Genomic DNA, 13,048 nt, shown 5'->3' with positions numbered 1-13,048 from the left:
TTGGCCCAGGTAACTAAAATCATTAAACAATCAATTGTCATCAAAAATGCTTCCATTGCTATTGGCTATTGCATACTCACGTTAACATTCGAAGTGAAAATTCAACGCAAATTACCTCTGGGTACTCCTCACCATTAAAGATTCGTTGGATTTTAGCAAAATGTTGCTTCAACTTGTTCATCTTTGCCACGGTAATCACGACTGTTGAGTTCACTTTGACGTTGCTGAGATTTATAGTTGCGTTTCTTTTCACTTAATTTTGCATAGCGCGGATTGGAACGAACACGTGGTACAAGCAATTGAACTGATGGGTTTCCAATAAAGACAAACTGCAATCAAGTTGTTTCTAAATACCATGCCATTTTTAGATCAAAAGAAAAAGAATAATGTTGAGAATTTCCCGATTACAAAATATTCGCTCTACAAGCAGCTGATATTTAATTAAGGGGACGGGAAGTCTGCACTACATCGCGACGCACATACTTAGTACCTGTTATTAAGCAAGAATAATTTTTAGCATAAATTGCTTCCTAATGATCTGAAAGCAAGGCTGTACATAGAAGCAACTTAATTATAGAGTGTTGTTATACGAAAATAATTAGCTCATTTAGTTGTGCCACGTGTCCAGTGACATCCGTTAACAGGCATGCAAAATCGGTGGCCAAGAAGGGCATCTATAAATCCCGGCAACGCCAGAAAGAACCGAACAGTCGTGATTACCGTGATAAACATGAACAAGTTAAGGCAACATTTCGCTAAAATCAAACGGATCTTCAAAGGTGAGGAGTATCCAGATGTAATTTGCATAGAGTTTTCCCTGCAAATGTTAACGTAAGTATAGAATACCCAATTCTGCACACTAAAAGCAACGTTTTTTTCTTGAATTTAGTTACATGGGTCAATGGCGACATCAGCAGCAAACCGGACGCTATTGGGTCTATTTCTGTTTGCTAAGCCTTGGTACGTTCTTTCACTGTTTCTTTATTATTTGGGATTGGACTGAAATCTACAACGATTTCATTGCACTGGGAGACAATATATGCGTATCGTCCGGTGTCGCGCTGGTTTTGTACAAAAAATGCTACCACAACTATTATGCTAGAGAATTTGAGCAGATTTTTGATAAATTTAAACTGTACAGCGAGCAGTGCAACAAACGTGAGAAGACGGTTAAGGATTTACAGGTGCGTTATTTTAAGGAAGAATACCTACTTATCGTCAGCACAATTTTTCTGGGACTGTCACTATTAATTGCTATATCCGGACATGTAAGGCTAGAAAGTAACTTCCATTATGGCAACTAATTCTAATATCTTCGACAGTCGCTGTTCGATTCAACCATCCCGATTCGGGCTAAGTTCCCAATGGAGATCGACTCAAGCGCAAAACTGGTGTTTATTTCTTGCTTTCAAATCTCGATGAGCTTCTACGTCATAGAATCAATAGTATTTATTGACGGCATCGGAGGACAGATGATGAGCCAGATGACACTTCATTTCGAAATTCTGTTTCGCGATTTCAAGGCAATTGGTTCGGACGCTGTGGTTTTAGATAAGTGCAACGGCGACTGCTTGAGGCAAGATTTGCGCGATTTAATCATAAGACATCAGGATCTCTTGGAGTATCGTTAGAAATCGAACAGTTTAAAAGTCATACTAATACTAATTTTTCGAATTTATTTTCCAGCTTTGGTAAAAATGTCAACGCGTTGTACCAGCCAATGCTGATGGCGCAACTTGGTTGCAGTTTATCGATGATTTGCCTAACTGCTTTTGAAGCTACACTAACAACCGATAAGCTCTATATATTTTTGAGATTTGCTATTTACGCACTGTCAGTGTTTATTCAGATTCTCTACTGGTGCTATTACGGCAATCGGGTCACACACATGGTAATGGTAAACATTTGCGTTATAGAAAAGTTAAACAAATCCTCCCTATTTGTTGCCAGTCATCAACTATCAACGAAGCTTTGGTGCAGTGCGATTGGATGCAGGGAAACTCCTCGTTCAAGAAAGACCTCATGATAGTAATGATGCGAGCGCAAAAACCATTTCAATTTCGAGTTTATGGCTATTTTTCAATTTCCTACGAAACGTTTATAGTGGTACGGGAAAATATCAATTACGAGTATCAATTTGAGTTAATTACATTATTTTCTTTCGCAGGTACTGAGCAAATCGTATTCATTTTTCACTTTATTTAGAACCATTAGTAATTGATTGGTAGAATTCAGTTTCAACTTTCGGTTTCAGAAATTCGACGGAATTTCAAGCATCAGAAGTACGATTAAATCCACAATTAAGATGAAGGCAATGTTGCATTATACAATTAAATTTAATTGTTAACACTGCAAGCAGTTCGTTAAAAAAATAAATTAGCATGTATGGTTGCTTCGTTTCCTTTTATTTTTATTTTGTTAATTAGCTCTATAATTTAACGATTTTTGAGAATGAAAGGGTGCTTTTGATAACATTTGAATGCGCCTTAATTATGAAGGACCCACTAATCAATTGAATTGCTTTGTTCGTGATTACAGTGTGCATATATGCCTGCCTGTGCCGATATTTACTATCGAGAATTAAATTTGTAGGCATTCCTTGTAGGCTCTCTTTCAGTACAAATTGCAAATAAAATCAAGAGCTTTAAACTTTTATTTTCAGTACAAATAGAAACGCATACGCTGACGGTTCCTTGTAATGGTTTCGTAGAATTTCATTGCTGACAAACGAATACATCCATTTCTTTGATTTTCGGAAATCTTCAAATACCTATTTAAAATTAGGCCGTATGAATAAAAGAGTTAGAGCAAACTCTCCCATAAGATTTACACGGGAAAAATAAAGCAAATGTTTTATTCATACGGCCTATTGTTACAAAATTTAAAGGTTTTGCAGTAAAACATACTGTATGCCAGAAGAGTAACCAGTTTTACAGTACTGTCATCCGGGGGGAGATTGTGCCAAAAAAGGATATGGTTTTGTTAAGCCTTAAGCTTGCACTTCGAGGGGGCGCCATTTCGCCTACATTAAAAAAACTGTAGCATTAAATAAATAAGTGGTTAATACAAAACTTTCTTTCCTCTCTTTTAGCAGCATAAAGCCGGAATGGCAAGTGGTGTAACTAGAGTTACTCTGCGCTGTATTGGGTCCTAAGCTATTTGCCGCCAATTCTTTGAGCATCTCGACACAAGCAAATCGGCTTCAAATTGGTCGAGCCATCTAGTAAGTTGGGGTTTTCTTTTTCTAAAGGTCCTCACCGCACACGCACGCGTAAAACAAGTAGCCGCAGGTGCTGTGTGAGACATTTTGCTACGCACACACTCGCGCACACTCATCCTCGCATCGTATTCCTGCATAGCTTTTCCCGAGGCAAAATACTCGTGGAGAATCAAATACCCGTGAGGCTGGTTTCCTCACTGGGATACAAATTTTGCATTACTTTTTCTTCTTCTTCTTCTTCATCTTCGCCCTCGATTCCACTCACGGGTGGGAGCGCGAACCCTCGCGTGTAATCGGCAACAACAGATCGGGCTGCAGCGACGAACGACGAGCGACAACTGTAGCTATTAGCTAAACACATACGCGCAAAAACTTATTGCAGTGTATGAAAAAATAAGTTTAAGGAGTTTTAAATGTATGCTTATGCCTGGTAGTTCGTTAGAATAAGTACGCGTGTGTGGGTTTCGCAAAAGACCGCTCGACTGGAAGTGGAAACATAATTCATGCTCCAAACAAGTAGCAATCAAGATAGGCGGGACAGGTAAGGTTTGATATATATGTTTAATAACCTTAATTAACTGCATGCAAAGAATATATCGCTGTCTTATGAAATAAAATATTGGTTATTATTATTATTTAATTTTATGTACGACGGCATGTGGGATGATATACTGTGCCCAGGGATGGCTCGATCACTTTGGCTCAATTTTGATTCATTTGACAGTACCGTTTCAATTAAACAAAATTTAAAAAGTTAATGCGGCACATAGGTATGTACAACTAGTTTCAGAAGATTCTTTTGGCTTGGAAAAATTGAGTCGTAGCATGGCAAATCTATGGATCGCAGTATAGGCTTAAAGCTTTACTTGATATTGAACTGGAATTTGAATTTAAAACTGCACTTAAATTTAGAATAATTTAGATTGAGGTTTTAAATTTTTACAAATTTTTGAAGTTTTACTTGAAAAACTCAAAACCAAAATTAAAACAGAGTTCGGGGTTTTTCTTTGAAATTGGAATTGAATTAGACTTTGAATTGAAATTGACTTTTAAATTTAAATTTGGCTTGAAATTAGAATTTAAATTATACTTGAAATAGGACATAAAATTGGAATTGAAATTGAACCTAAAATTAGAATAAGATTAGGCTTGAAATTGAACTAGGCAATTGAGCCTAATATTGGACATTGAATTACGCTTGAATTTTAACTAATTTTAAGTTTTACTAAGTTTTACTTCAAACCGAACATGGACTCGAAATTAGGCATGAAGTTTTACTTGAAATTAGAATTTCTATTTTTCGTCACATCCTTTTACAAGATTTACCTCTTTTCTGCTCCGTTTTTTTTCCTTTTTACACCCGTTTTCCATTTTTTGTTCCGTTTTTTCTGCCTTTCTATACCGTTCTTTTGTTTTTTCTCTCACCTTCCTTTCGTTTTTCTTCTTTTTCTCTCGCTTTACTTTTTTTGTCCCTTGTTTCGTGTTTCATTTTTCCATTTTGCTCCGTTTCCAGTCCAAGATTATTTTTCATTTTCTTCTGTTTTTTTGTTATTTTTTATCCCGTTTTTACTCTTTTCTTTTTTCTTTTGTTTTGCAGCCAGTTTTTGTCTCTCTAATTCTTTTTATCTCCTTTCTTTCTTCTTTTTTGTCTTAGTTTGTTCCACTTTTTCTCTTTTCGATGCCCAGTTTTTCCCTAACGGGCCTTATATATCTCGTTTGACCTATTATCATGTTCTCTTCGTTTCCTGCGTCGGTTTTCTTTTTATGTATAATTATTTTATTTTTTCTAGGGTCTTGATTTTCTGATGTTTTTCTTAGTTTTCAGGCTCGCTTCCTGTTATTCCTTCTTTTTCATTTTTCTTCTTTTCTCTTCTTTTTCTATCTAACCTCGACGTTTTTCCCTCGTTTTCCTTAATTTTTTGTCCCATTTTCTTGACTAAAGCCACGAGTTTGGTCAATTTTCATAGGAACGGAGCCTTTCTCCGAAGAATCGCGCTGAGAAACGCGGACTAACACGCTTTCGGACGAACCTTGCAAGTCGTAAGGGCTTGCATAGTGTCGTCGTCCTGAAAGTAAAAAGACGTTAGATTAAAACTTCTCGGTCGGTGGTTTCTACAGTAGGTGGAGGAAGAGGCACAATTTGTGTGTCTAAAAATAGACCAACCCATGTCGCGCTATGGTTAATAAGGGGGGTTGTGCAGACTTCTTTTGTCCAGCGCCTCTGTGGTTCAAAGGTACACGTGTACCAGTGAGCGACACGCCCTGGCAGGTGTTGTGGGTTCAAATCCGGTTATAATCTCTGATTACAGCTTGGCTCGACCCAGGCACCTTCCAGCATTGGACAAAAGAAAGGAGTCACAACGACAACTTGTTAACCATAGCTACCTATTACCCCCCCCTTCCTTTCCACCCATCCCCTTCATTTTCCGAAAAAATCTTTCTTCATTACTTTCCCTTACCGTCCCTTCATCAATTGTAGAATCATCGTTTCAAAAAAATATTAATATATGCCTGACCGCATTTCAAGGTCATGACTAAAGTCACGAGTTTGGTCAATCCCCTAAGTTCTCCTTTTATGTCTCATTTTCCTTCCCATTCCATTACGTTTTTGTTTTTGTTTTTCTTTTTTCATTTCAGTTGTTTTTCCCTTTTCTCTCACATTTTGCTCTTTTTCTAGTCCATTTGTTTGGTTTTTGTCACGTTTTATTGGTGCTCGTTTCTGTTCTGACTGTTTAACTGGAATTGGACCTCTTTTATCTCTCGTTTGTCATCTTTTCTTTTTCGTTTTAACTTTTTCTTTAAAAAACGGCTGTTTCTTTGTCTTGTTTTTCTGTCCCATTTTCTAGTTTTTAGTCCCACCTTCGACCTCTTTCCGTTTTCCTTGTTTTCTATATCGGTTTTCTTTTTCTTCCTCATTTTTACCTTTTTTTCTGATTTGTTCGTTTCTCTCGTTTTCAAACCCGTTTTTGATCATAATCCGTCCCGATTTTTAACTCCGCCTTTTAACTCTTTGTCTATCTCTTCTTTCTCTTATTATGTCCTTCTTTTCCTCGTTTTCTGCTTTTCCTTCTTATCTCAAAAAAAAGAAGACAAAATTCGGTCACGTTTTTCTTCTCTTTTGTTCTTGTTTTTCCATTCTCCTACTACAGTATTTTCTCCATTTCGTTTCCCCTCTTTCTTTTGTCCTTTTTACATTCCGTTTTCTGTCCAGTTTATCCTCGTTTTTTCTCCGTTTTTTGATAAATCCATATAATTCCTTTTTTCCTCATTTTTCTTCTTTTCTCTTCCGTTCTTCATCTTTCTCTGTTCAGTTTCTTCGTTTTTTGTCTCGTTTTTGTTCATTTTCTTTCCCATTTCCTTTTGTCTCACATTCTTTTACGCTTTTTCTTTTGGTTTTCTTCACATCATACCAGTTTATTTTCTCCCTTGCACGTTTTGCTCTTTTTCTATCCCATTTGTCCAGTTTGTCAAGCTTTCGCATTTTTTCGTGACTGTTTATTTGGAAATTGGATTTTCTCTTTTATCTACTATTTTTCTTCCTCTTTAACTTTTTCTTCAATCCGTTTTTTTCGTCTTTTATTGTGCCATTTTGCCGCTGTGTGTCCAATCTTTCTCCTTATACATCTCAATTGACCTCTCTTTCCCGTTTCCTTTATTGGTTTTTTTTCTCGTTTTTAGTCTGTTTTTGTCCCGTTTCACTGTTTTATATTTGTCGGTTCCGGGTTTCGTCTGTTCCGCTTCCTTTTTTTCTTATGTGTCTCGTTTTTCCTCTTTTTCTGTTCTCGCTTCTCCATTCTCTTGTTTATGCACTTTCTCCTTTTCTTTGTCTTTTTCTTCTTTTTTGTCCCATTCATTCTCCTCTTCTCCTTTTTTCGATTGTTTTTTTATGGTTTTCTTTATCTCTTCTTTCCTCTTCAGTTCTTCATCTTTGTCTGTCTATTCATTTTTTGTCTCGTTTTTCCTAGTTTTCTCCCCATTTTCTCTTTCTATGTCCTGTTTTCCTGCCATTCTGTCAGGTTTTTCTTTTTTCATGCCGATGCCAGTTTTTTTCTTCTTCTCTTTTTCCGTCTTTGTTGTTCAGTTTCGGTTTTTTCGTGCTCTTTTCTGACTTTTTTAACTAGGCTTGAAATTGGATTTCTCCCAAACTCGTGTTTTTAGTCTTTGACCTTGAAATACGGTCTGGCATTAATATTAATTTTTTTTGAAACGATGGTTCTACAATCGATGGAGGGACGGTAGAGGAAAGTAATGAAAATTTTTTGGGAACGGAGGGGAAAGAGTGGAAAGGAAGGGAGGGGAGTAATGTAACGCGTAGATCTTTTACTTCCTGAACTTTTGCCAAACAACTTCCTTCGATGTAATAGTCGTGAAGTATTGAATTTTTACAATGCGTGAATGATACAACACAGCATTTCTCGACACTTATGACGATACGGTTGCACTTGCACCACTCAACAAAAAGATGAAGAATTTTCTGGAACTCACGGCAATCTTCAGTGTTTCTAACAACCAAGAAAATTTTCAGGTCGTCAGCATACAGTAAGCGGCACCTATCGGGAAGCAGAAACAAACACGATTCACGTATAACAAAAATATCAACGGACCAAGCTTACTGCCTTGCGGAACTCCAGATAAGTTCGTGAAGGCCCGGTACTCAACACTACCGAGCTTAACTCGAAGCGTTCGATCAAACAGGTAAGATCGCAGCCATAGCGTCAGGTATGTGTCGGCTCCGAGCTTGGAGATTTTGGCCAAGAACAAATCGCGGTCGATACTATCAAATGCTGCTTTTAAATCCGTGTAGATAGTGTCAATTTGTTGGTGGTTTTCCATGGCGTTTAGGCGTTTTGAGGTAAACTGTATTACATTGGTGTTAACCGAGCGACTAGCGTAGAAACCGTGCTGATTGACCGAGATATATCGCCCTTACCCCGTTCAAAACCAAATTTATAATATTGGTAGGTCCTTCCGCTACAACTTCGGTCCTAACATGTACGAAATTAGAGAGTAATCACCAAGAGTGTTAAAGATGTGTTTTAAGGTTAATGTTCTTGGAGTGAATTAAAAAATTACCTCAGAACTCCGGTTCGCACTAATATGGCTAATAGCACTAATATGAGGAAAACCTTCATTATCGAGTTCAGAAATATTACTCGGTTTTTTAATTTAATTGCTTCCGTTTGGAAATTGCATGAAGTAACGCAGAAGGGTTCATAGAATGCTAATCACAGACTACAAATCTGAAGCAATTTTTTCTGTTGGGTCGTTGGACCACAATCTGCATTAGCCCTATCATTTGAACCAACCTTCGTGGCAGTCAATGCCGATGACATTATATAGTTACCTCTTTCGGAAGGTTCGGTAAAACAATTTGATATGTATGATAGATTGTAAACTTCCTAACATTTAAATGACAATGTCTGGCGGATATTTATTTGTCTCTTGCAAATGCAGACAAAACGTTGCTATCTGCCAGTTGGCAGATTGTTCATCCGGGAGGGGGTTCATATTGTTTTGTACTGGTCATTTAGCTGGTTGTGCTGAACGTTTTTCGGGACGTTGCTCCTCTTGTTGGAAGATTGACCGTTTGGAAACCTACCATATAATAATGCTTCCGATGTTGACCGTTGATTATAGAGTGCACAGGTCGGCGGCTGTGACATATGGCCACGGTTTGACCTTGGAACTGAATGTGATTGAATGTTGTCGTCGACTGTTCGAGCACATTCGTTTCAATCATGCTTCGGTGAATGTTGTTTGAATGGCCTGAAACATGTTGAAGTCAAACTCCGCTTATTATTTCGTGCTTCCTAGACTGTGCAATGCAAATTACTGTACAGTTTCGTGAGTCATGCCGATTTGTCTCCGGATTATACCGATGCCAAACCAGAAATAATTTGATTCATCGACAGCCAGCTTCGATAGGCCAACTTCCGACACCTGTGCCTGGCGATGTAATCTTGCTCTAACGTGTATCTTGGTTGATGCAAAAGACAACGCACTCTAGTCAGTGCCAACATTGCGACGACCGGTGCGATGATTAATGGAACAGCATTTTAGAATAAATTAAAAGTTTCTTCAACCACCTTTCCGACCGCGGAGGTTCGGCTGTGAACATCTTCGCTGGGCGGGATTCAATTTTGCATACTATGCAGCCAACATCCAACGTGCACTTGACTTTTTACCATCTCTATTAAAGTGCTATTTGTCATTTGGAAAGGGAAAATGTTACCTGCTATCTATCTATCGGCGGGGGAAACTACTAGCGATTCTGGCTGGGAAACGCACCAACCAGCAGTTCGCATTCCTGCCTGCCGGCAGTGTGGTGGTTTGGTAGGACAGATTGGGAACATCACTTCGCGTTGAATGGGTTGACTGTCCTGTGGCCACGTTTTTTCCACCCGAAGGAGGTTTATACTTAGGACCGCTCGACTGCAGTGGAAACATAATTCATGCCCCAAACAAGTAGCAATCAAGATAGGCGGGACAGACAAGGTTTGATATATATGTTTAATAACCTTAATTAACTGCATGCAAAGAATCTATCGATGTCCTATAAAATAAAATATTAGCTATTATTATTCATTAATTTTATGTACGACGGCATGTGGGATGATACACTGTGCCCAGGGACGGCTCGATTACTTTGGCTCAATTTTGATTCATTTGACAGAACCATCTCAGTTAAGCAAAATTTGAAAAAGTTTATGCGGCACATAGGTATGTAGAACTAGGTTCAGAAGATTCTTTTGGCTTGGAAAAATTGAGTCATGCATGGTAAATCTATGGATCGCAGTATAGGCCTGAAACTTTACTTGATATTGTACTGAAAATTGAATTTAAAAATGCAATCAAACTTAAAATAATTTAGACTGTAAGTTTTAAAGTTTTATAAATTTGAAATTAAACTTGAAATTAGACTTAAAACAGAGTTTGAGGTTTTTATTTGAAATTGGAATTGAATTAGACTTGGATTTGAAATTGAATTTAAAATTAGAATAAAATTAGGCTTGAAATTACACTTGAGTTTGGACTAATTTGAACTTTGAGTTTTACTTCAAACCAAACATGACTTGAAATTAGATTTATCATTTTTCGTATCATCCTCTTACAAGATTTACCTCTTTTCTGCTCCGTTTTTTCCTTTTTGTTCTGTTTTTTCTACCTTTCTGTCCGTTCATTTGTTTTTACTCCCACCTTTCCTTTTCTCTCGTTTTCCTTTTTTTGACCCATGTTTCCTACTTCATTGTTTCATTTGTCTCCGTTTCCAGTCCAAGTTTTTTATTCATTTTCAATTTTGTTTTTCCGTATGTTTTCCATTAGTTTTTTTTTGTTATTTTCTCATCCATTTTCCGTTTTTACTCTTTTCTTTTTCCTTTTGTTTTATAGCCAATTTTTGGCTTTCTAATTCTTTTTATCTCCTTTCTTTCTCGTTTTTCGTCTTAGTCTGTTTCATTTTTTGTCTTTTCGATGACCAGTTTTTCCATCTTTTCCATCGCGTTTTCTTAACTCCCATTTTTTTCTTTGCACTCTGATCTTCATTTTCGAACTCCCGTTTTTCATTTTTATTTCTCTTTCATTTTATTTTTCTCTTTAATTCGTTTGTGCTTTTTTTCTTTCTGTCTCATTTGTCCGTTTTTTGTCCCATCTTTCTCCTTATATGTCTCAAGAAGCCAAAGCAAAGCCATGGGTATAAACGTCCTGTTGAGAACATGACTCTTCTTCATCGACAGACTTCGCCGACAAATAGACAAATAGAGTACAGGACAATTACAGGGATAGTGCAACGATCCTACTGACTCTATAGCGGTACCTCCCAGCCGAGATTCGAACATACGACGACTGGTTTGTTAGGTCAGCATCGTACGCCGAAGCTAACTGGGCCTTATATATCTCATTTGATATATTTTCCTGCTCTCCTCGTTTCCTGTATCGGTTCTCTTTTTATGTATAATTATTTTATTTTTTCTAGGGTCTTAATTTTCTGATGTTTTTCTTGTTTTCAGGTTCGTTTTTGGCCATTTTCTGTCCCGTTTCGGCTTTTTACTCTGTTTTCGTTCCCGGATTATGTCTATTATCGCTTTAAACTCCTTTTCAGTTTTTCGTTTTCGTCGGTTCCGTTCTTTCTTTTATTATGTCTTTCTTTTCCTCATAGTCTACCAATCTCATTTATATTTTATGTCTTTCGTCCTCTGTTTTCACGCTTTCCTCTTAGTTTTATCTTCATATTTCCTGTTATTCCTTTTTTCCATTTTTCTTCATTTCTCTTTCGTTCTTCGTCTTTTTCTTCCAGCCTTCACTTTTTTCTCTCGTTTTTCCTACTTTTCTCTCCCATTTCTTCTTTGTCTGTCCCGGTTTCTTGTTTTTTGTCCCATCTTTCTCCTTATATATTTTATTTGACCTCTTTTTCCCGTTTTTATCGTTTCCTCTATCGGTTGGCTTGTTATCCTCTTTTTTTTATTTCTCATAATACTCTGTTCTGTTGTTCGTCTTTTTTCTTCCTTTTCTTCTCGTTATCAGGCTCGTTTTTAGCCATGTTTTGTCCCGTTTCAGCGTTTTACTTTCATTTGCTCTTGGCTTTCGTCTTTCTTCGCTTTTTAAATCTTTTTCTGTCTAGTTTTTCGTTTTCATCTATTCCGTTCTTCCGCTCATTATATTCCTTTTCTGTCACATTCTGTTTTTCTTTTTTCCTGTTTTTTCTTCATTTTTTATATGTCTCGTTTTCCCTCTTTTTCTATTCTCTTTTCTCCATTTTCATGCTTCCATATTTTCACCATTTCTTTTCTTCCTTTTCCATCCGATTTTTTCTTCTTTTTAGTCCCATTTAATCTCCTTTGATGACTTTCTAACATTTTTTTCTTGTTTTTGTCAAGATTTTCTTTATTTTCTCTTTTTTTGTCTTATTTTGCGTCTTTTCTTTATCTAGTCTCCTCGTCTTTTACCTCGTTATCCCTCATTTTCTCCCCTAAGTCCTCCTTTTATGTCTCATTTTTCTTCGCATTCTATTACGTTTTATCGTTTGTTTTTCTTTTCTCATTTTAGTTGTTTTAACCTTTTCTCTCGCATTTTCCTCTTTTTCTAGCATATTTTTCCAGTTTTTGTCACGTTATATTGGTGCTCTTTTCTGGACAGTTTAACTGGAATTGGACCTCTTTTATCTCCCGTTTTTCTTCTTTATCTGTTTCGTTTTAATTTTTTCTTTAAAAACAGCTGTTTCTTTGTCTTTTTTTTCTGTCCTATTTTCCAGTTTTTAGTCCCAACTTTCGCCTTATATATCACATTTGACCTCTTTCCGTTTTCCTTGTTTTCTATATCGGTTTTCTCGTTTTTACCTTTTTTTCTGAACCCTCATTTTTTCGTTTCTTTCGTTTTCAGACCCGTTTTTGATTATTGTCCGTTCCGTGTCAACTTTTTTCTGTTGTCGATTTTGTACCCGCCTTTTAACTCTTTTTCTGTTCAGTTTTTCGTTTTCATCTGTTTCTTTCTTTCTCTTACTATGTCCTTCTTTTCCTCCTTTTCTGCTTTTCCTTTTAGTTTTTCTCCCCTTTGTCTTCTGTCACGTTTTTCCTCTTTTTTGTTCTTGTTTTTCCATTTCCCTACTGCAGTATTTTCTCCATTTCGTTTCCTCCCTTTCTATTGTCCCTTTTACATTCCGGTTGCTGTTTATCCTCGTTTTTTCTCCGTTATTTGATTAATCCATTCCTTTTTCCTCATTTTTCTTCCGTTCTTCATCGTTCTCTGTCCAGTTTCCTCGTTTTTCTTCATTTTCTCTCCCATTTTCTTTTGTCTTTCACATTCTTTTACGCTTTTTCTTTTATAAAACCAAAA

At 36.9% G+C, this 13,048-nt stretch overlaps 1 protein-coding gene across 1 annotated transcript; it reads left to right on the top strand.

Annotated features, from left to right (window-relative positions):
• The first annotated feature begins 730 nt into the window (after positions 1–730).
• LOC128736439 (odorant receptor 67c-like) lies at positions 731–2,221 on the top strand. The gene is made up of 6 exons (XM_053830922.1): positions 731–831; positions 890–1,268; positions 1,323–1,621; positions 1,687–1,891; positions 1,951–2,106; positions 2,168–2,221. Exons 1-6 carry the CDS (start codon positions 731–733, stop codon positions 2,219–2,221), a joined length of 1,194 nt encoding a protein of 397 aa, XP_053686897.1.
• The last annotated feature ends 10,827 nt before the right edge of the window (positions 2,222–13,048 follow it).

Source organism: Sabethes cyaneus, chromosome 2, assembly GCF_943734655.1.
Source record: "Sabethes cyaneus chromosome 2, idSabCyanKW18_F2, whole genome shotgun sequence".
In the NCBI taxonomy this organism is placed as follows: domain Eukaryota; kingdom Metazoa; phylum Arthropoda; class Insecta; order Diptera; family Culicidae; genus Sabethes; species Sabethes cyaneus.
Note: the sequence above shows the minus strand (reverse complement) of the source record. Positions and strands in the feature narration are given on the sequence as shown.